The 22,507-nt window shown below is 45.6% G+C and overlaps 2 protein-coding genes across 3 annotated transcripts in view; one reads left to right on the plus strand and one right to left on the minus strand.

Moving 5' to 3' along the window:
- Positions 1–7,695: 7,695 nt before the first annotated feature.
- On the plus strand, positions 7,696–18,206 carry Casp6 (caspase 6). 2 transcript variants are annotated; one of them, XM_042701753.1, is made up of 8 exons: positions 7,735–7,840; positions 8,479–8,536; positions 11,317–11,359; positions 11,846–11,992; positions 12,479–12,555; positions 13,467–13,642; positions 16,590–16,749; positions 17,495–18,206. In XM_042701753.1, the coding sequence occupies exons 2-8, from the start codon at positions 8,518–8,520 to the stop codon at positions 17,728–17,730; spliced, it is 858 nt and encodes a 285-aa protein (XP_042557687.1). In that variant the 5' UTR covers positions 7,735–7,840; positions 8,479–8,517; the 3' UTR covers positions 17,731–18,206. The 2 variants fall into 2 exon arrangements, with proteins under 2 accessions (XP_042557686.1, XP_042557687.1); XM_042701752.1 differs by lacking the exon at positions 8,479–8,536 and having other exon boundaries at positions 7,696–7,840.
- A 710-nt stretch (positions 18,207–18,916) lies between these two features.
- The window catches only part of Mcub (mitochondrial calcium uniporter dominant negative subunit beta), a 38,823-nt gene continuing 35,232 nt past the window's right edge, over positions 18,917–22,507 (minus strand). Inside the window, exons 8-9 of the mRNA XM_042701588.1 lie at positions 21,948–22,064; positions 18,917–19,098 (exon numbers count right to left, since the gene is read on the minus strand). Coding sequence (XP_042557522.1) covers positions 19,045–19,098; positions 21,948–22,064 — 171 coding nt within the window. The 3' untranslated portion in view covers positions 18,917–19,044. The remainder of the gene's footprint in view (positions 19,099–21,947; positions 22,065–22,507) is intronic.

The following is a 22,507-nucleotide window of genomic DNA, read 5'->3' on the forward strand; positions in this document are numbered from 1 at the left end:
TTCAATGTTGCCTTATTTGAAAATACAGGAAAAATCTTCACTGAGGAGGTATTACTTGTTTACTGTGAAATTTTGAATGTACATTAGGCCTCAAAGGAGCTGACACTTCTTTTCCCTCTATTTTAGTTACATATAGTTATATGTTGTCTTTGGTAGCACAGACATAAAGACATGCTAGTTACCAGGTCAAGGGTTCTATGCCTGTTTCTCCCTGAAGATACGACAAACCATTGCAGATACCCTCAGGGACGGAGCCAGATCATGGAACTCTGTGGTGCAGCAGACGGTGGTGTGAGCAGGATTCAGAAGTGCAGCACCTCGGGTCTGTGTGCCACTCTCCACAGGGGTCACATTCTGCTGGAACCTTTGCCTAACTCAGAGAAAAAACAGACTTAATGAGAGAAGGGAAGACTTGCTGGCCGTCCCACATCAGAGCACACTTGCTGTGTGCTTTGGTGTTTATTCCCTAGCACCTGTTTTGTACTGTAGATTCTGGGGTATTCTTTTTTTTTTTTCTTTGTTGGTCATGGAGACTGAACTCTGGGCATGGGCGCTGTCCCTCAGCTCTTCACCTCAAGGCGAGTGCTCTACCACTTGAGCCACACAGTGCCATTTTTGGCTTTTCCTGCTTATGTGGTGCTGAGAAATCGAATGCAGAGCCTCATGCATGCAAGGCAAGCACTCTACCACTGAGCCACCTTCATAGTTCTCTGGGGTATTTCTTAAAAGACTTCCACCAGGCGCTGATGGCTCATGCCTGTAATCCTAGCTACTCAGGAGGCTGAGATCTGAGGAACACAGTTCAAAACCAGCCTGGGCAGGGAAGTCTATGAGACTCTTATCTCCACTTAACCACCAGAAAACCAGAAATGGCACTGTGGCTTAAGTGGTAGAGTGCTCACCTTGAGCTGAAGAGCTGAGGGACAGTGCCCAGGCCCAGAGTTCAAGCCCATGACTGACCAAAAAAAAAGACTTCCCTTTTACTAATTGGGGTCTTAATAAAAATTATTCTTCATCTGGGCACTGTTAGCTCACACCTGTCATCCTAGATACTCAGAAGGTTGAAATTTGAGAATCATAGTTTGAAGCCAGCAAGGAATATGTGAGATTCTTATCTCTAATTAACCAGCAAAAAGCTGGAAGTGGAACTATGGTTCAAGTGGTAGCCTTATTATAAAAGCTTAGGGACAGTGCCCAAGGCCCCGAGTTAAAGCCTCAGGACTAGCGCGCGCGCGCACACACACACACACACGTGCGCACACACACACACACACACACACACACACACAAATCGGTCTTCATATTTTTTTCCAAGTCTGACTGTAGAGAGAGGGTTTTGTTTGGCTGACAGTTTAGTAGTTTCAGTCTATGGTCTATCATATGGTTCTATCCATTGTTTCTGAGTCTGTGGTAAGGCAGGACTCACTTAGAAGCAGACTGCAGGCAGAGACAGATAGAGAGGGCCCTAGACAAAATACATCCTGGATAATATCTTTCCTGCAACTAAGTCACACCTTCAGTAGTTTTCACCACTACCAGTCTATTCAGTTATAAATTTATTAATGATTAACTCCTAGATGAGATTAGTTTAGTCACCTCTCAGTAGCGCCACCTGCTGGGGACAAGACTTCAAGATTGGTTTGTGGAAGATGTTACATATCCAAACTAGAACATACATTTTTCTTAAGTGTCAGAATCATAGAAATTTTATGTCTTTACAATTTCTAATAAGAAAAAACATTATAAAATGGAGTCAATACTGAACACTGACCAAAGTTAACTTTTCTAATCATTTATGAACTTATTTTTATTAAGTATATCTCATTCCCAAGATAGGCAACAAGATTTTCAGTACTAGTGACTATTCAGATACAAGAAGAACTGAGCCATCCTATCTGTTTAGGGTGTTAATGTATCTGAGTTATTTCAATAAAACATTTTTTTCTTGCAGGGGAGTGCAGAGGAGAGAGGAACAAACACTTGGTAGAGCTAAATTCTAGATGATTTTCATACATACAAGTAACAGAGTGCTTGTTCAAACATTGCTGGGCCCACCCCAGAGTTCCCAATGTCAGCCTTGGGTAGACCCAAGAATGTGGGTTCTCGGGAGGTGTTAGTGCTGGTGGCTCAGAGACCATTTTGAGATGTGGTCTTATGCAGTCTTCATTAACTAAAAGTAGTGAATGTGTTGAAAATCAGGTACTTGCTAGGAATTTGGGATTCATTGTTTCAAAAACTCTCTGGAGGACATTTAGTCCACATTTTATAGAACAGAATGTGAAGCTGTTTAGGTTAAATTCCATTACCTGACCAATGTCTCGAGCCAGGATTTAGGGCCCCATCAGCCTGTTTCCCAGTCCCAGGCACTCACCTGTTTACCTTGGATCATTGTTGCATTACAAGTCTAACATCTGCTTGTAATTCTGCAGTGAGTACTACTGTGGTTTGGATCTTGAATGTTTTTCTCCCCTCAATGGCTCACATGTGTCCCTGGCCCAAGGTGTTATTAGGAGATGACAGAACCTGAAGGGTCTGGGCTTAGTGGGAAGGTCATGGCATGACCTTGAAGGGGATCTGGAGACCCCAGCCCTTCCCTCTGCTTCACAGTTCCCATGAAGTTGAGGAGCTTCCTCAGCAGCCCACTCCTGTGCTGACGTGCTGCCTTCACCCGGCCCTCCTAAATTAAAACCTGCACACTGGTAAGCCACAAAGAAACCTTTTCCTCTCTTAAGCCAATTTACCTCAGGTATTTGTTACACTAATGGAAATCTGACTAACAAAATGCATTAGATATCTTAAAATGGACAAAATGTTACATTAGAATGTGTAATCCCTGCACTCAGAAGCCTGGGGCAGTAAGGTCATAAGACCAGCCTGAGCTACATAACAAGACTTTGTGTCTCCAAAACCACAAAGGTAATAAAATACGTTAGCAGTGTGTAGTTGGCTAGTAGGAGGCAGGAGAATCACACATGTGAGGGTAGCCTGGACTGTAGCAAAACCCATCTCAAAAAATCCAAACTAATAAAGTAATAAAAAAAATATTTTGGCATAAAATACTTGAGAGAAAAAACAATTCCTTTCCTCTCCTTTCAGGTCAATGGAAGGTCAGCCTATGAGGGTTTTCCTCTTATCCAGCAAGAATTTTTAGGACTCAGGCGAAGACCTAGAAAGTCAGACCTAAGAACAGGAAGTTTGGGTAGCCAGACAACTCACTCTGGCTGGATGCAGTCCAGAGTGCAAATGTTGAAATGCTGAAATTCACTCTGTGGCTAAATATTTACCAAACATAAACACTTTCTACTGGACCATTGACTGGTAATGAGGAAAACAGAGAGCAAGTGGGTCTGCTTTCACCTAGCTAACAGGAGACGGTGGTAATAAAACAAATAACCACTGTTTGTGTGCTTTCCACAGGGCAAGCACCGTCCAGAGTGCTGTGTAACCGCCACAGAAGGGCGCACTTGATAGACCATGTTGGAATTACAGACAGAATGACTGGCAGCTGGGAGGCAGTCTTAAAGGGGAAGGAGATAGCTTGTGCTGCTACCCTAGATAATCACTGAAGGCAGCATGCTCACACGAGCATAGACTTTTTCTAGAAAGGATACAGCATTTTGTGCACATCAGGAAATGAACAGATGACTTCATTTGAATTAAACCCCTTCTTTTATACATGAATACATGCAGGACAAAGTGTTAAGTTAGACTTTATTTTTTCTCCCAGAAAATATAGTGAGCAAACTATATAAAAAATGAACTGGTGCCGGCCACTGGTGGCTCATGCCTGTAATCCTAGCTATTCAGGAGGCTGATATCTGAGGATCGCAGTTCAAAGCTAGCCCATGCAAGAAAGTCTGTGAGACTCTTATCTCCAATAAACCACTCAGAAAACCAGAAGTGTTGTTGTGGCTCAAGTGGGAGAGTGCTAGCCTTGAGCTGAAGAGCTCAGGGATAGCGCCCAGGCCCAGAGTTCAAGCCCCATGACTGACAAGAGCAAACAAAAAAATGGACTGGTGCAATGGCTTACACTTATAATCCTAACTACTAAGGAGGCAGATCTGAGGATCTTGGTTCAAAGCCAAGCAGACGAATCTGTGACTCTGATCTCCAATTAACCACCAAAAAACTTGAGCTGTAGATATGACTTAAGCAGTAGAGCACTCGTTGTGAGCACAAAGGCCAAGAGATACAGGACTTGAGTTCAAGCACTAGCACAAATACTAATAGGTGCTGATGGCTCATGCCTGTAATCCTGGCTACTCAGAAGGTTAAGATCTGAGGATCATAGTTTGAAGCCATTTGAGGCAGCAAAGTCTAATGCTCTTTTAACCTCAAAAAGCTGGAAGTAGAGAGTGGTAGAGTCCTTGCCTTGAGCAAAAATGCTCATGGACAGCACCCAGACCCTGAGTTCAAGCTCCAGAACTGGCGTAAAAAGCAACAAGTGAATGAGCTGTGTCTTTCCACAATTTCAAAACCTGACAATCAAATTCACATGCTGTATCAATTTAGTTGGCATTCATTTGTCAAGTGCTACTGATTTTGCTTGGTTGTCCACAGCTTTTCTATTCCAATCTTAATCACTAATATTAAATCTCAGTCACGGGATTAAAGTGACTATAGAGTTCAGAAGCCTTGTAGGCAAGAGCAGATTGCTGATAGGAAGCAAATAAACGACCTTCAGATGATTAGATATTGACCTAAGAAACTCTTTACAGGGCTGGGAAAGTGGCTTTGTGGTAGAGTGTTTGCCTAGCATGCATGAAGTTCTGGATTTGATTCCTCAGTACCACATAAACAGAAAAGAAGTGGCACTGTGGATCAAATGGTAGAGCTCTAGCCTTGAGCAAAAGAAACTTAGGGACATTGCCCAAGCCTTGAGTTCAAGCCCCAGGACTCGAGAGAAAAAAAGAAAAACCTCTCACAGTTGTGAGGCCTGATGATACCAAAGCGTAGTGATGGTAACCTCAGCTGATTCAGGGTACAGGTTTCCAGGGCTGCTGGATTTGGATGGATTGCAAGTCCAGTGAGTTGCCTTAAACAGGCGGCTGTCAGAGTTGGGAGCCTGGCAGCTGTGCATGTAAGAGAAGAAAAAGCAGAAAGGGCGAATTCAACAGCCCAACAGGCATGGGAAGGGTGGCCAAGTCTCCTCCATCCTAGCGGAAGGGGAAATGTTGCGCTCCCTTACAACTGGAGTTTTAAATATAAAGCAGAAAAAGCGAAGTCGGTAGGTATGGATGGAGGCCGGATGAGATGGAGGGGGGCGGGTGAGCGATATTTGACTGAGGAGTTTCAAGATTTCAACAGCATCTGTGTCCTCCAGGCATCAGAACTTCATCAGGCTCTCTTCCAAGACCATGGGGTGCTTTTCTTCAGGGGGAAGGGGAGGGGAGATGATTCAGTAGTTCTAATATATGGCCCTTGGGGGAAAAGGTAAGTGCTTTCAGTGTAAGTCATTTTCTATCAATCTTTCCTTTATATGATTCAGCTGAGAGGGTCTGGTGTGTTCTAAGTTTGTGGACCTGGTCCTTCCAATATAAATTTGATATGGTCACATGACTTCGCTTGATAAGTTCAAAGGTGGTGATCTTTGATTTACAGAAACAAGTTATCAGTGATATGTACTTGCTGCACAGGTTGTGGTTATTTGCACAAACAAAATGCCAAGTCATTCTGCCTCAGCATTTACACTCAAAATGATACAAACTGCGGGCCTGTCATCCTAGCTACACAGGAGGCTGAGATCTGAAGGATCAAGGTTTGAGGCCAGCTGAAGCAGAAAAGTCTTCAAGACTCATCTCCAGTTAACCACCCAAATGCTGGACTGCAGGCATGATTCAAGTGGCTCTGGGTTCAAGCCAAGTTACCAACACGTGCATGCATGCGCATGTACACACAAAGAAGCAAACTGCTGTTTTGTAAAATAGAATCACTCAGGGCAATGAATAATTTGGAAGCTACCATTGTATACAGTCTAAAGTAAGAGCGGGGCACAACCTGTTCTCCCTATTCTTGAATATCCCTTGTATTTATTTTAATGTATTAGAAATGGCGCCTTTGAAACAGAAGAGGAGGCCCACACTGCACAGACCAGCAGAACGATATGGCTGCCAGGTATAGTGTGTGGCAGACTTAATTCCTGAGCTTACCCTTTTTGTCTATAAAATCAACTCTAAGTCAGGCGCTGGTGGCTCGCACCTGTAATCCTAGCTATTCTAGGGTCTGAGATCTGAGAGCCTCAGTTCAAAGCCAGCCTGGGCAGAAAAGTCCATGAGACCCTATGTCCAATTAACCTCCAGAAAACGAGAAGTGGAGCTGTGGCTCAATGTGTTGGAACGCTAGCCTTGAGCAGAAAAGCTCAGGGACAGCTCCCAGGTCCTGAGTTCAAGTTCCAGGACCAGCCCCAAAACAAAAATTCTCTCCTTACCCTTCACTGGTCCTTCCATGTACCACTCCTAATGCTGCAGCATTAAGTCCTAATAAAGCCCTTTCATATCTTTTTTTTTTTTTTTAAATTTTGAGTACCCATGATCTCTGTCTAGAATAGAGCAGGCTGAGCTGGTTGTACTAGGAGCAGGTAACTGGCTAGTATCAAGAGCTGCTAGCACTCAAGACACTTAGCCAACTTGGCCTTTTTGTATTATTTTTATGTGTATTTTTCTTTGTAATACTAGAAGTTTGAACTCAGGACTGTCTACTTACTTGGGTTTCTTGTTCAGTTAACATTCTACCACTTCTGCCATGCCTCCAGTCCTGCTTTTTATTTTGGAAATAGAAGCCTCAGAGTTTTCGGTCCTAGCTGGTTTCTATGGAGGATCCTCCAGATCTCATCCTCTTTAGTAGCTAGGATAAAAGGCATGAGCCACCAGCACCAGGTGTTGTTTATTTTTAAAATTTTTAAAGGTCCAGATATTGGAGGGGGGGGAGGAAGAGTGACCTTTTCATCCAATCTGAAGGAATTGTCGGGGGAAGCAAATTTGAGAATAGCCAACCAAAGAAGCTGAAAGTTATATTCAACACAGCTGCTCCAAGGCACCAGAAAAGCACGTTGTTTGCGTGGCATTTAATGGGTGAGAGAGAACGTGTGCTCTGCCTAAAAGCCAGCATCTGTAGACTCTTGCAGTTCTTCCATTTTCCCCATATTCCTCCAAACTAGCAATACTTCGGCAAGCCAGATGGGAAGATCCAGGAGCTGGCTCTCGTTTCTTTCCGCCCCACGCCTCGGTACAGACAACATTTATTTATTTTTTCTTTCTACAATGTTACTGCAAGTTCTGTTTCCGAGCTGGCTCTGGAGTGAGCGCTGCAGAGAAGAAAGCAGGAAAACAACGCTACTCCCTGGGGGAGAGAGAGCTGTGGGGAGTCCCAGGCAGTGCTCTGAAGATGCCAGCTCTTGGTCCTGGCGTTTCCCCCCGGGGCTCCAGGCACTGGGCACTAGAGGCTGGAGGGGAGAGCGCCAGGGGCAACGGAGGGGGCGTGGCCTCGCGGGAGGAAGCGGCGGTGCTCAGGGGGCGTGGCCAGGGCGTGGCCTCGCGGGAGGAAGGCCGTGGAGGAAGCCGCGGTGTACAGGGGGCGTGTTTGGGGGCGTGGCCTCGCGGGAGGAAACAGCGATGCTCGTGGGGCGTGGCCTAGCGGGAGGAAGGCTATGGAGGAAGCAGCGATGTACAGGGGGCGTGTCTGGGGGCGTGGCTTCGCGCGAGGTAGGCCGTCCAGGAAGGAGCGCGGCCTGTGCAGAACCCTGGTTCGCACCGCAGCAGCTGCGGCGGCGGGCGTTGCGGGAATCGTGGGCGGTGAGCAATGACTGAGCTCGGCCTGGGGTCACCCGGCCCTCGCCCTGCAGGTAGGAGGGGGCGCCGGGCGCGCAGGCTGGAGCGCGTGCGCCTGTCTACGGGGCGCGCGCACGGGGTGCCGCGGCGGAGGTCCCCTACTTTGCGGGTCCTGGGCGGAAGCGTCCGGGTGTGGGGGCCGGAGCAGCCCTGGGAGCCCGAGGCCGGAGCAGCCCTGGGAGCCGGGGGCCTGGCAGCGGCGGGGGCGGCGGGGCGGGCGGGGCCCTGCCGCCTGTGTCCTCCCGCGGCCGGGCCATTTAAACTTTAAAGGCCGCGCGCTCCCTCCTCCCGCCGGCTTCGCTCGGGACTCGGGCCGCGGCCCGCCGGCCCCGCGAAGGCCCGGCAAAGGCGGTCGTTCCTGGCGGCGGAGGGCGCAAGGCCGGCCCGCCAGGAGCAGGGCCGAGGCTTCCTGGCACACGTGAGCAACGCCAAGCCTGCAGTCGGTGCCTTGGTTTCAGATCCCTGGCCTTTCTCCAGCGTTACAGGAGGCCCCGAGGTTGTGCGGGGAGTGGCCTTGCTGGACCACAGGACGGGGGCCAGTGGCCATCCCTCTGCCGCCGTGCTGGGATCTGGGAAGCCGGGCCACGTCCATGGGTTCCATTCCTTTCCTCGCCTGCTTCCTTTGCTTTCCTCACACCCTCTTGTGTTCTAGACTCGACGTGGCTTACTGAACAGATGGTTGGCCGAGAATATGGCAGTGTGGAAAGGAGGTAGGGCTGCAGAGACTTTCTAATCTACAGGTGGCTCAGACTTCAGTCCCAGCTCCATCCACAGCGCCGAACTTGGACAGGTGTGGCCCACTATCGCTGCGCCTTAGCTCTGGAACTGCCACTGGGCTATAAAGTATCGAAAGTGGTAGCTGTAGCCTTATCTGAGAGATTATGAAATTTTTTTTGGGAGGGGGGGCTGGTCATGGGGCCTGAACTCTGGGCCTGGGCGCTGTCCCTCAGCTCTTCAGCTCAAGGCTAGTGCTCCACCACTTGAGCCACAGTGCCACTTCCGGCTTTTTTTCTGCTTATGTGGTGCTGAGGAATCGAACCCAGGGCCTCAGGCAATGCAAGGCATGTGCTCTACCACTGAGCCACCTTCCCAGCCCAAGATTATTAAATTATTATACGGGAAAAACAATGAGAGTTTTAAACAAGACACACACACACACAGAACAATTTAGGGACAGCAGGACTAGCACCAGTGGGGTGGGGTGGAACCAAGTGGTGATAAAAACTCATGTTTCGTTACAGAAGAAATTTGTAAATTCATTAAAATTATATTTTCCAGTGTGGTGGCTGTGCCTGCAGCCCCAGCTGCTCAGGTTGCTGAGGTGGGAAGATGTCAAGTTTGAGGCTAGCCTGGGCTATACAGTGAGAACTGGCCCCCTCCAAAATAGTTTCTCCATGTCAAACAAAGCTGTTTATAGTTTCAGGTTTGGGTTTTCTTTGTTACTCAGCTGTGCAATAACACTTATTTGTTAAGTATGTTCTTGGAAGGTTGTCTGCTTAGCACTTCGAAGTACCTCAGGGTGGTCATGGGTTGCATTCTTTTTCTGCAGTCTGGGTAAATTGATCAAATTCAAAGGTGTTTGGAACTTTGTTTCTGAGATCTGTCTCCATGGCTTTCGGTGCTGACTTAGTACTCTGGAATGGCCTTTGCTCCTAGCCATAAATTGCTGCTACAGATATAGGATGCAATTCTATATTATAGGGAGGATCAGACCTTGGATCAGAACCAAGTTGTTTCCAGAGCCCTTTCTTTCTAGGTCTGCAGCATTCATAACAAAAGAAAGTTTGTTGCCAGTGTCTCATGCCTATAATCCTTGCTATTAGGTATCTGATCTAAGGATTGTGGTTCACAGCCAGCCTGAGCAAGAAAGCCCCTGTGACTCTTACCTTCCATTAACCACCAAAAAGCAAGAAGTGAAGCTCACATGGTAGAATGCTAGCCTTCAGCAAAAAAGCTAAGGGACAATGCCTAGATCTTGCTCCATTACCAGCATGAAAATGAAATCCATAGTTCTTGACCAAGCGGGAAGAAAATTAGAGATAACTGAATTCCCACCTTAAACTGCCGTAGCCAGAAAGTCCTTCAGATCTCTCAGAGAATATGAAGAACAGATTTGAAGACCCAGTAAAGGATACACCTCCACTGCCTTTACCCTTTGACCCTGGAGTTCTTTGGTGGTGGGGTGTGTGACATAGCATCTTTCAGGTCACTTTGTGCCTCCTTAGGCTTGGTGGTGAATGGTTCCACAATGCTAGAGGAGGTGAACTGTCAAGTCTGGCACCTGCACCCCCTTTCCAGCCACACAAGAGGGTCGGGATAGGGGAGCAGTGTCATAGGTAATGGTTTTGTTTTTTTCCTGACTCAGCTCTCTCTGGCTTAGTTGGTTACTGTATAATTGGATACAAGATGAGGAGAGACCTGGACAGCATTTGAATGTGGCAGGAGGGGAAGTCTCTACAGGTGTCAGCTGTGCAGGGACTGCAGCCTGGCCTGCCTGTGGGGAATTATAGAGGCGATGAGGTGGAGGGTTGCTATGGCTACCAGAAGGTCAGTGCTGTTCTCAGGTCTTGTGTCCCAGGAGAGAATTTCACTCAAGATGTGAAATGTAGAAGTGATAGCCAAGACTCTTTAGCATAGTACCATGTATTAGAACGCACTTCTAAAGGTGTTAGTGGGTGGTCTCCAAGAAGTTGAAAACCATTTCTCCAGTGGCCCAAGCTATGACATTTAGGGGGCTTGGCACAAAGTCTCTCTCCAGACCCAGCCAACCCATAGTGGATAACATGAAGCTGAATTATAATACATCTCAAGAACCCCTTTACGCGTGCGCTTAGGCAATCTCCAGGACCATCTGAACCATATTTGTACAATGAGATTGTGATAACATGGGAATGGGTAGAATACAGTTCTGAGCCTACTTTAACTGGTTTAGGCCAGAACTCGGTTTTCATTTGGGACCAGAGGTGGGAAGATGTTTATACATTTGCAGATCAAGGGTGGAGAGGAGGGAAGGCTACAAGCAAAGTCTGAACAGTAAAACAGTAGATGGGCCACATTGTATGTGTTAGTGGGGAGACTCAAGTTCTGATCCTTTTGCAAGACTGGCTCTTCCTTTCCTCCACCCAGAATTCTCTTGTGTGTAAACCTCAGGTGTTAGCCACAACCTGGATTCAGTTTCTCTGGTGACTCAATTTCTACATAGCAAAGCAATTGCTTGTTTCATTCCCACTCCACAGTCTTGGGCATGTTTTGCGGTGGCTGTGTTGGTGTAGTATTTTCTCCACTTCCATGTAGCAGATGCTGGGGGAAGCACTGAGCTTTCATCCATTGGTTCTTGAGCAGCTTCCTTCCATTTCCAAGGGTCATACAGAGATTCCAAGGGTCATACAGAGAACGGAGGGGGAAGGGAGCTCTCTGCTGTATTTTACTAGTTTAAGTCACAAAGTCAACTAACCAAAGTCAATCTTTTTTTATCATTCTTATTAAATAGGTGAGGAACAAAACATGACAGAAACAGATGCCTTTTACAGAAGGTAAAGTGTATTCCTTTCTAATACAGGTCATTTGCTGGTCATGAACATCTTGTAGAACTCCAGCAAGAATGGGAGCTTGAGAAGAGAATGGAGTCTGCCAATTTCAGCATGTGGGGAACTGATTTCTAGATTGCTTAGTTGCTGCCCCTGGTTGTCTAGACCTGGGATGGTGTTTAATAAATAACAGAACATGGCCTAGTGCTATAGAGCTTGCACCCTGCTAAGCTATAGATCTTGGTCACTGGATCCTGGGCAGGAGGAGGAAAGATCCCTGTGGAGTGCCCCAGATATGATGGGAACTCAAGGGAGAGATATGCCATCCAGCATGTTAATCACCCGGGTCCCTTATCTGCCCAGCCCCAGCGTGCATGTCTGCCTCAACCTGGGGGAAGCCACAGACCTGCATGGTACATGTACCTTGGGTGTGGAGAGGCTCATTGTTCAATATGACTTAACAATTGTTTTTTTTAAATCTTTGATCCATAGGGAAATGTTTGATCCAGAAGAAAAATACAAGATGGACCACAAGAGGAGAGGAATTGCCCTAATCTTCAATCATGAGAAATTCTTTTGGCACTTGACTCTGCCGGACCGGAGGGGCACTTGTGCAGACAGGGACAACCTGATTCGCAGGTAGTGCTTGCTTCTGCATGTGAAAGATGACCGATACACTGAGCTGATCTGAACTTGCCAGTGTCACTGGTAACAGGTCAGGGGCCCTACATCCCCCTCGCACCCCCCACCTCCACACACATATACCATAAGGTCTGTATGCATTGGGGGTGCAGGAATGTCACGTGCCTAGGCCCACAAACTAGCACACAACTCATATTGGGGCCTTGCTTCAGAACTTGCCTGAACTAGCTTCCCTCCCATTCTGTTCAACCTGAATAAGCTCTGCATTGTCATTAACATATTTGCGAATTAAATTGCTCTCATTGGGGTTAAATTCTACTGTGGATGATCAAGGAAAACCATCACATTCTTTTTTTTAGAGGGGAGGGAAGGGCCTCTAAAAAAAGCAGACATATAATATGACATAAATGTGTGTAGCTGTTCGCTATTTTACAACTTGGAAAAAGTCCTAAGATAGTATTTCATTTAATGTATCATCACCAGGTTTTCAGATCTAGGATTTGAAGTGAAATGCTTTAATGATCTTAAAGCAGAAGAACTTCTGCTCAAAATTCATGAGGGTAAGTCGTTAAATAGTTCATCTTGCTCTGATGGGATTGAGTACTTGTGGTATCCATAAAGACAGGCACAAATTATTATTCATTGCATGACAAAACCAAAGTATCATAAGCTCAGGTTTGCAGGTCCTGGTCCTGTCCCTCTTTTTGGATTACCCACCAGCTCTAGAGATGCTGGCAAGTATATGTCTGCAAAGTTTATTACCATGCCACTAGTTTAGAGTCTGTTATTCTAGATAGGGGTGAAATGGCTTCTACATTTGGTTTTGCCTTTAGTAAGGTCTGACTAAGTAGCTCAGGCTGGCCTCATGTTCACAGTATATTTACATGTATCTTAATTTTTGCAACATCACTTTGTAGGAGGCATTCTGATAACTTATCAGTGCTGCATGCCCTGGATTTTCAAATCAGCTGCTAATGGGCTATTGTTATCTACATAATTATTTTGAACTTTAGTTAGAGCTTTGGAGCCCAGTCTTGACACTCTGACGCTCTGGGTGTGTAGATATACTATGGAGGCATTTGGAGTTGTTTAGTGATATCATCTGGGTCTTTCCAGTCTGCTTTATGAAAGTTGAGACAATTTATTGCCAACTTACTTGGATCTTTTTTGTGTATGTGCATGCATGTGCCTGTACTGGGGCTTGAACTCAGGGCCGCATGCTCTTGCTTGGTTTTTTTGCTCAGGGGTAGTGCTTTGAGCTTTAATGATGCAGATTTTTAAAGTTCAGAAAGAGTTTGTTAAAAGATTTTAAAAAGTTGTGTTCTGGGCAGATGTTACGTGTGTCTTGAAGGGTAACAAGAGCTACCACACCATAGGAATGTATCTGTTCTAGCGTTAGTAGATGGAATTTCTCTGTAGATAACAAGCATCTTGTGTTCATTTCTATGTGCTCATATGGGGACCTGCCTAGTATCAACCTCAAGCCACGCTGATGCTGACTGCTTTTTGTGTGTTTTCCTGAGCCACGGCGAAGGCAATCACATTTATGCTTTTGATGCCAAGATTGAGATTCAGACACTAACTGGCTTGTTCAAAGGAGACAAATGTCAGAGCTTGGTTGGAAAACCCAAGATCTTTATCATTCAGGTAAGACTGATCATAATTATCAAAATGCATGGTTTGGTACTTCTGATGATAAAGCTTCGAAATCTATTTCCACCATAACTTTCTCCAGCAATTAGAAAGGCTCTTTGTGAAACCTGGCCAATCTGAGTTGCATCTGGAACAGTAGCATCTGGATTGACCTTTGCAATGACAGGAACAAACCCAGGAGCTGCTGTCTAGCTGGGCTGGGTGTGGAGGTAGCCATGGGAACGGGAAGATGTCATGAAAGAGGACCATGCAAGGCAGCTTGGTCAGACTCAGTTGTGGTCTGTGGAGAGCATGCCACATTGGAAATGTAGACAGAGACTAGTTTGGGCATACCCTGCCCATACTTCTAAAAGCAAGACAGCTGCCTGCCTGCCTGCCCAACTGCCCAAAGTATCTCACTAAGTATATTAGGAATATACTTTTTGGTATAAGATCATTTGGCATCTCAATAGAGATCTTTTTCTTCCTTAACTTCTTTTATTATTAAGGAGTTGTACAGAAGCGTTATAATTCCATACGTCAGGTAAGTTAGTACAGTTCTTCTCAGACGATGTCACCTCTTCCTTTGCTTTCCTTCAGTTCAATAGGGATTTCAAACAAAAGGGAGCCCCAGTGCTGCATTGTGTGCTTCCATTAGTGGCCTGAGGGAATGAAATTGTACCACATTCTGCCCTAAAGTTGTGGTACGGGGTGGCCATGCAAAACAGCTATACGAACAGCATGCTTGAAGCCTTGGGTTCAATTCTTCAGCACTACATAAACAGAAAAAGCTGGGAGTGGTGCTGTGGCTCAAGTGGCAAAGTGCTAGCCTAGAGCCTAAACAGTGCCCAGGCCCTGAGTTCAAAGCCCCAGGACTGGCAAAAACGAAACAAAAAACCAGGTAAGATTTCTGGTTTGGACTACTTCATGGAATATCCCATGTTCTGGGGAGCTGGCTATGGAAGTCTAGAACCTAAGGTAGGAGTCCTGGCGGGCTGGAGAAATAGGAAGTAATCAGGAAATGGCTGGTCTATGTGAGTCACAGCAGTAGCTGAGTTTACCCAAGTTACATGAAGCTTGCGGAAAGGAGTGCAGAATGTAAGAGACGGGACTTTTGTTGTCTCCGTCCTGGAGGCTCTGAGCCTGAGAGGGTGCTGGCAGGGCTGGCTGCTTCTGACGCCTCTCCATGGCCTCCCAGACCAGATGTCCTTCTCCTGTCACATGGTCTCTCTTTGTGCATGTCCTTCGTCTCCTCCTCCTTCATTAGAACACCTGTGTCATACTGTGTAGCTTCTGCATCGAGCCTTCTGACTACATGCTATCTTAATTCCCGTTGAAGGGGCCGGGGCTAGGGCCTTGGTGTGTGTCTCTTTACAGGCAGGACACAGTTCAGCCTGTTAATACTCAGGAGTAGAATTTTGGGTTGAAGATTTAGTTTAGCACTAAGAGCTTTTAGTGCTTTCACAAGTGTGAAATGCTCTGGATTTGATCAACACACACACACACACACATTTAATGATAGTGGGCCAGAATTAGTGCATACAAACCTAGCACACACACACACACACACACACAAACACACACACACACGTTTAATGATAGTGGGCCAGAATTAGTGCATACAAACCTAGAACCTTCCTTCAAAGCAGGACCCAGAGGAGAAAGGCACACTGAAGGCTGTCTCAGGCCAGGCAATGTCATCTTGACATCTGAACTATTGCCTGATGAAAAATACTTACGTGAATACTATAGCTTTTAACACAGAGTAACTCCCAGTGCTGTGGTATGATTAATAACATCAGAAATTCTGAAAACATGGGTCTGGGAAGGTGGCTCAGTGGTAGAGTGCTTGCCTTGCATGCCTGAGGCCATGGGTTCGATTCCTCAGCACCCCATAAGCAAAAAGAAAAAAGCCGGAAGTGGCGCTGTGGCTCAAGTGGTAGAGCGCTAGCCTTGAGCTGAAGAGCTGAGGGACAGCGCCCAGGCCCAGAGTTCAGGCCCCACGACTGGACCCAAAAAAAATAAAGAAATTCTGAAAACACAGTGGGTTTCTCCTTCTCTACTGAATACTTTTCAACATAGTTTGTGTGTTTGGAAATACCAATTTTTTTTTTAATTATTAACTAAAAGAAAATAAGGAAACAGCTATTCGTCCCTTGTCAGCTGAATGCTTTCTGGATTTTGTTTTGTGGTACTGCAGAATGAACCCAGACCCTTGTGCATGCATGCTAGGTAAGTGTTCCACCCCTCACCCATTTTGAGGTGTTTTGTTTTGGGGTTTTTTTGGCCGGTCCAGGGGCTTGAACTCAGCTTAGGGGCTGTCTCTGAGCTCCTTTTGCTCAAGGCTAGCTTTCTACCACTTGAACCACAATGCCCCTTCTGGCTTTTTCTGTGATTAACTGGAGACAAGAGTCTCAGGACTTTCCTGCCCTGGCTGGCTGCAAACTGCGATTCTGAGATAGATCTCAGCCTCCTGAGTGGCCAGGATTACAGGCGTGAGCCACTGGCATCTGACCCCCTTTGAGTTTTTGTTTTTGTTTGCCAGTTCTGGGGCTTGAACTCAGGGCCTGGGCACTGTCTCTGAGCTTCTTTTGCTCAAGGCTAGTATTCTATCACTTTGAGCCACAGCACCACTTCCTGCCTTTTCTGTTTATGTGTTACTGAGGAATCAAACCCAGGGCTTCATGCATGCTAGGTAAGCACTGTACCACTAAGCTACATTCCCAGCCCCTTTTGAGTTTTGAGACAGCCTCTTACTACCTTTCTTCCCTGGGTTGGCCTTTCATTCATTCTTACCTCCATCTCCCCAGTAGTTGGTACAGGCATGTGTCACCATTCCTGGACTAATGTACTATTTACTTATCTTGTTTCCTCTGATATTGATACAGGTTGAACTGAATTCCACATGTGATACACAGTGGGAAGAAACAGTAAGCAAAGAAATGTCTTCCTCCTCTTACAGGCATGCCGGGGAAACCAGCATGATGTGCCTGTCATTCCTTTGGATGTGGTGGACCATCAGACAGACCGGCTAGACAACAACATAACAGAGGTCGATGCAGCCTCTGTGTACACACTGCCAGCTGGAGCCGACTTCCTCATGTGCTACTCCGTTGCTGAAGGTGAGTGGGTGTTTCCTGCAGTAAGACTGTCATGGCCGCTCCTGACTTCCCCTAGGAGTGAGCTGGGTCAGGTTTTTTGAGATTGAATCACCACATCCCAACAAGTCCAAGATGTAGAAGAGCTTTCTTTGATCAGATGGCACAGAGATAAAAGTATAGAAAAAGAAAAAAGTCAGATGCCAGTGGCTCATGCCAATCCTAGCTACTCAGGAGACTGAGATCTGAGAATCACAGTTCAAAGCTAGCCTGGGCAGGAAAGTCTGTGAGACTTATCTCTAATTAACCACCTAAAATCCAGAAGTGGAGTTGTGGTTCAAGTTGTAGAGTGCTAGCCTTGAGCACAACAAAAACTCAGGCACACTGCCCAGACCCTGAGGATAGGCACAAAATAAAAAAGTATAGGAAAAAATCATTTCTGCAAACTCTTGACTAAGTAACAATATTTAAATGCTACCACTGCTGTCAATTCCGAGACATGGTAGTCACAGGACACCTTGTTGAGAAATGTTTTGATAAAAGAATGTCTTCTAGCTAAGCTCTAGCCTTGTCACACTCCCTGAAAATTCCCATCTTCAGACTTTTCTCTCAGAAATAGAGGAAATTTAAGTTCCTTCATGGACACATCTTAGTCTTTTCCAGGGATCTTTGAGAACTTGGACTTGTACAGAGATGAATGAGAATGGTGTTCCTCTGTCGTTAGGAACTGAAAGAAAACTAGTTTGCCTCTCTCCTTCTCCTGTTTTAGGGTACTACTCTCACCGAGAAACTCTGAATGGCTCCTGGTACATTCAGGACTTGTGCGAGATGCTGGGAAAATACGGCTCCTCCTTAGAGTTCACCGAGCTCCTCACCCTGGTGAACAGGAAGGTATCTCAGCGCCGAGTGGACTTCTGCAAGGACCTAAGTGCCATCGGCAAGAAGCAGGTGCCGTGCTTTGCCTCCATGCTAACAAAGAAGCTTCATTTCCTCCCCAAAAGCTAGGAAGTAGAGGCTGTTTTATCTATATTCATATTTACCTTTTCTACCTAGGTTGAACTGTATATGGTCTAGCGATTTAAAATGTTTCTGGGTCAGAGTTTAATGCCTAGCAGAGAAGTGCCTTTTAAAAATAAAAAAATAGTTCATGGACATGGCAAAAGGGTTTGAAATGAAGTCCTCAGGAAATACTGTACATACCGATCTATAAGCATTTTTAGTAAACTGCAAATATAAACAGTAGATATATGCCTGATAGAACTTCCATTTTATATGTAGAATTTATAATGTTTTTCAACAGTTTCACAGCCTAAGAATGATTCCTTTAAGATATTGAGAAATCATGTTTATAAATTTAATTCCTGTTGGAAATTGTTTTATGAATTTTGTAATTCATATTCTTGCTCATGTTATTTATGGTGGACTTGTTTTTCTGGGTCAAATGTTTTACTATTACTGTCTCATATACAAAATGATTCATAGAATGACTTTTTTTTGTGCAGTCCCTGAACAATTTTGTGCTCAAGACTAGTGTTTGACCACTTGAACCACAGCACCACTTCCAGTTTTTGAGTGGTTAATTGGAAATTAGAGTCTCACTTTTCTGCATGGGCTGGCTTCGAACTGTGATCCTCAGATCTTAGCCTCCTGAGTACCTAGGATTACAGGCATGAGGCACCGGTGCCAGGCTATATGACTCTTTATACTTTAAAAATTAATGTACAAGCTGGCTGGTGGCTCACACCTGTAATCCTAGCTACTCAGGAGGATGAGATCTCAGGAGGATGAGATCTGAGGATCATGGTTCAAAGCCAGGCCCAAAGTCTGTGAGACTCTGCTCTCCAATAAAACCGGAAGTGGTGTTGAGGTAGAGCGAGAGCCTTGAGCCGAACAGCTCAGGGACAGCGCCTAGGCCCCGAGAGCAGACCAAAAAACAGTTTTATGGCATTCTGATAAAATATAGTATGTAGTAATTCTTAGGAATCTGTTAGCATCAAGAGCCAACTACACAATTACTGCATTTTTTTTTTTTAAATTAACAAAGGATTGTTCCAAATCACTTCCCAGCATGGCATTTTGGCGAGGGACTGGCTGGGGGGAAGTCTAGGCAGCAGGCACTGCTTGGATGGAGCCCACAGACCCTGTGTAACATGGAAGTCAGGCAAGCCTGTAAACCAGGAGCCTCACGTGAGAACTTCTCACAAGACTTCTGTTTCTCCAGATTTATTAACTCACCTATGAAACCCCCACATGTCTTATTTTTAAGTTACAGATGAATACATACAGGAGAAATCCAATGATGCTTAAAAAGGCAAGGATTCAATGAATTCTCCAATAGAGGGCATGGCGGACCCGGTCCAGGGATTCTGTAGCCTGTTGTGGGAAAAAGAAAAGGCATTGTAATCTGACAGAATAAGGGGCAAATGCCAAAATTAAATTTTTTTTTGGGGGGGGGGGCGGTCCAGTCGTGGGGCCTGAACTCTGGGCCTGGGCACTGTCCCTCAGCTCTTCAGCTCAAGGCTAGCGCTCTACCACTTGAGCCATAGTGCCACTTCCGGCTTTTTTCTTTTTGCTTATGTGGTGCTGAGGAATCGAACCCAGGACCTCATGCATGCAAGGCAAGTGCTCTACCACTGAGCCACCTTCCCAGCCCCCCAAATTAATTTTGTATGGTTATTTTTTTTTACTGTATTGAGGCCCTAGCAAGCACTCTTATCCTTACATTTTGCTTCTTCAGCTCAATGTATATATATAATTTTGGTTTTTTGTTGTGAGGCTTGAACTCAAGGCCTGGGCACAGTCTTTGAGCTCTTTTGCCCAAAGCTAAGCACTCTACCACTCTTAGCCATAGCACCACTTGAGTTTTCTGGTGGTTAACTAGAGAGAAAGAATCTCAAAAGCCAGGCACTGGTGGCTCACTCCTGTAATGGTAGCTGTTCAGGAGACTGAGATCTTAGGATCATGGTTCCAAAGCAGCCCAGGCAGAAAAGTCCCTGTGAGACTCAAAACCTGGAAGTGGCACTATGGCTCAAGTGGTAGAGCACTAGCCTTGAGCACAAAGAGGCTCAGGGACAGTGCCCAAGCCCTGAGTTCAAGCCCCACAGCCGACAAAAAATAAAGTTTCACAAGCTTTCCTGCCCAGGCTGGCTTTGAACCATGATCCTCAGGTCTCAGCTTCTTGAGTAGCTAGGATTACAGGTGTGAGCCACCAACACCCAGAACAGCTCATATTCTTGATCTCATAAATTACCTGCTTCCTTTTTTCTAGTTAGTTGATTGCCTTGAAAAAAGTGCACAGACTGAAGATAACACCCTGTGAAATAACATTCCTTAAGAGAATCTACAAAGTATAATTACTGGTTTCCTAGGCAACAATTATGTATGTCTTTAATTTCAGGGAGGGGTAGTATTGCCCCTCACCCCCCAACACTGACACTATACCACTCAAGCTACCTACCTCTGTTTCCCTAGGTTTTTGTTTGTTTTGTAGTTTGCCAGTCCTGGGGCTTGAACTCAAGGCCTGGGCACTGTCCCTGAGCTTCTTTTGCTCAAGGTTAGCATTCTACCACTTGAGCCACAGTGCTACTTCTGGCTTTTTCTGTTTATGTGGTACTGAGGAATAGAACTCAGGGCTTCATGCATGCTAGGCAAGCACTCTGCACTAAGCCACATTCACAGCCATGGGGTATTTTTTTTTTTTTTTTGGTTGGTTGTGGAGCTGGGCCTGGACTCTGTCCCTGAGCTCTTCAGCTCAAGGGTAGTGCTCTACCATTTGAGCCACAGCACTACTTCTTGTTTTCTAGTAGTTAATTGGAGATAAGAGTCTCCTGGACTTTCCTGCCCTGGCTGGCTTTAAGCCATGATCCTCAGATCTCAGCCTCCTGAATAGCTGGGATTACAGATGTGAGCACTGGCGCCCAGCTATTTTTTTTCTTAAACCAAAATTTTTTAAGAAAAAGGAAGCTAAGTGTGGTAGTGTACACCTATAATCCCAGCACATTGGAGACTGAGGATTTCAAGTTCAAAGCCATGGTGGCACTCTGCCTCAAAAAACCCTAAGAATTAAAATTGTGTTCCATGTTGAGAAATAATCTGAACAAAATGTGTGGAAAGGTCAGAAGTTGCCTTAAAAAAAAAAAAGACACTTGATGGACTTGAAGCTACACCCATTCCATGGGTCATTTCACGGACCCCTCACTTCCTACTAGTGCACACAGCTGGGTGAGTGGTGCTAAGAACACATTTCCTCATCTGAGAGGAATACCAAGTAAGTTTAAAATCCACCACCGCAGGGTTTGCATTCCTAAAATTCTACTTTGTATTTGCTTAGAAACAGGTTTCTATTGAAAACATGCATCTTACTATCACAAGTAGAGATACTTGTGTACACATTGAAAGTGTAGGAGCCTCTGGGATGGGGAGGGGTGTGGTGGCTCATACCCAAGGAAGCATGAGCCTTTGCATAGAGCAATGACCTATCTCAAAAACAAGCAATGCAGGGGCTGGGAAGATGGCTCAGTGGTAGAGTGCTTGCCTTGCATGCCTAGAATGCTAGCCTTGAGCTGAAGAGCTGAGGGACAGCCGCCCAGGCCCAGAGTTCAGGCCCCACCACCGGACCCGAAAAAAAAAACAAGCAATGCAAAAAGGGCTGGAAGTGTGGCTCAAGAGGTAGAGCGAAGCCAGGCGCTGGTGGCTCATGCCTATAATCCTAGCTACTCAGAAGGCTGAGATCTGAGAATCGTGGTTCAAAGCCAGCTTGGGCAGGAAAGTCCATGAGACTCTTATATCCAATAACCACTAGAAAACCAGAAGTGGCACTGTGGCTCAAGTGGTAGAGCACTTGTCCTGAGCTGAAGAGCTGAGGGACAGTGCCCAGGCCCAGAATTCAAGCTCCACAACCAACAACAACAAAAAAAGAGGTAGAGCAGCCATCTAGCAAGTGTGACACCCTGTGTTTAAACCCCAATACCACCAAAAACAAACCCTGGAACACTCTCCCCCCTGACACCCCAAAAAAAGCTATGGTGGTATCAGAGTACAAAAGATGGTAAGAATAGGCTATGAAACTACTATGAGGTATGTCATCCACTTTGCTCAATAATCCCCAAACACACAAATACAAGGCTTAAACCTTTCAAGACGATCCAGCCTTTGCCTTATTTCCCCACACCAAGCTCTGGTTCCAGACAAAACCAGCGTAAGATGTGTTCGCAGGAAGATACCTTCGCCAGGTCTTCTTTCAACCTGTTGTACTTCTCCACATCAAAATGCTTCTGTTGTGATTTCTTGTGGAAGAACTGAAGAAACTGCCTACTCCTCATGGATGTATAAGTATAATTCTAAAACAAGAAAAGAATCCAACAGGGTTTGAATGCCTGAGAAAGGCAATCCACGGAGCAGAAGCCAGCACAGGTTGATCATGAGTTTTCTCTGAGATCAGCGACTCCTAAGAGCAAGCAAGCTGAGCTAAGAAAATTGTACATAATGGAAAGAAAAGAAAAAAATGACGGTTCTTCTGGCAAAACATCCATGAGCTAAAGTTACAGGGTGTTTTGCAACACAAATTCAATGTTAAATTGTTGTGTGTGTGTGTGTGTGTACACGCACACATGCACGTGTGCACCCCAGTAGTGGGGCTTGAACTCAGCCTCACACTCATTGGGTTTTTTTTTTTTGTGGTAGCATTACCATTCAAGCCATGTCTCCACTTCTGTTTATCTTTTTTTATTTTGTATTTTTTCTGGTTAATTGGAGGTAAAAATCTCTTGGATTTCAGTGCCAG

This window comes from Dipodomys spectabilis, unplaced genomic scaffold (assembly GCF_019054845.1).
Source record: "Dipodomys spectabilis isolate Male_0828 unplaced genomic scaffold, ASM1905484v1 ptg000297l, whole genome shotgun sequence".
Lineage (NCBI taxonomy): Eukaryota > Metazoa > Chordata > Mammalia > Rodentia > Heteromyidae > Dipodomys > Dipodomys spectabilis.

Excerpts from the sequence above, each read along its gene's own strand:
- Casp6 (XM_042701752.1), top strand. The coding sequence starts at position 7,798 with ATGACTGAGCTCGGCCTGGGGTCACCCGGCCCTCGCCCTGCAG. Across the intron at positions 7,841-11,316 it reads ACCCGGCCCTCGCCCTGCAG|GTGAGGAACAAAACATGACA; the intron begins GTAGGAGGGGGC and ends CTTATTAAATAG. Across the intron at positions 13,643-16,589 it reads CCAAGATCTTTATCATTCAG|GCATGCCGGGGAAACCAGCA; the intron begins GTAAGACTGATC and ends CTCCTCTTACAG.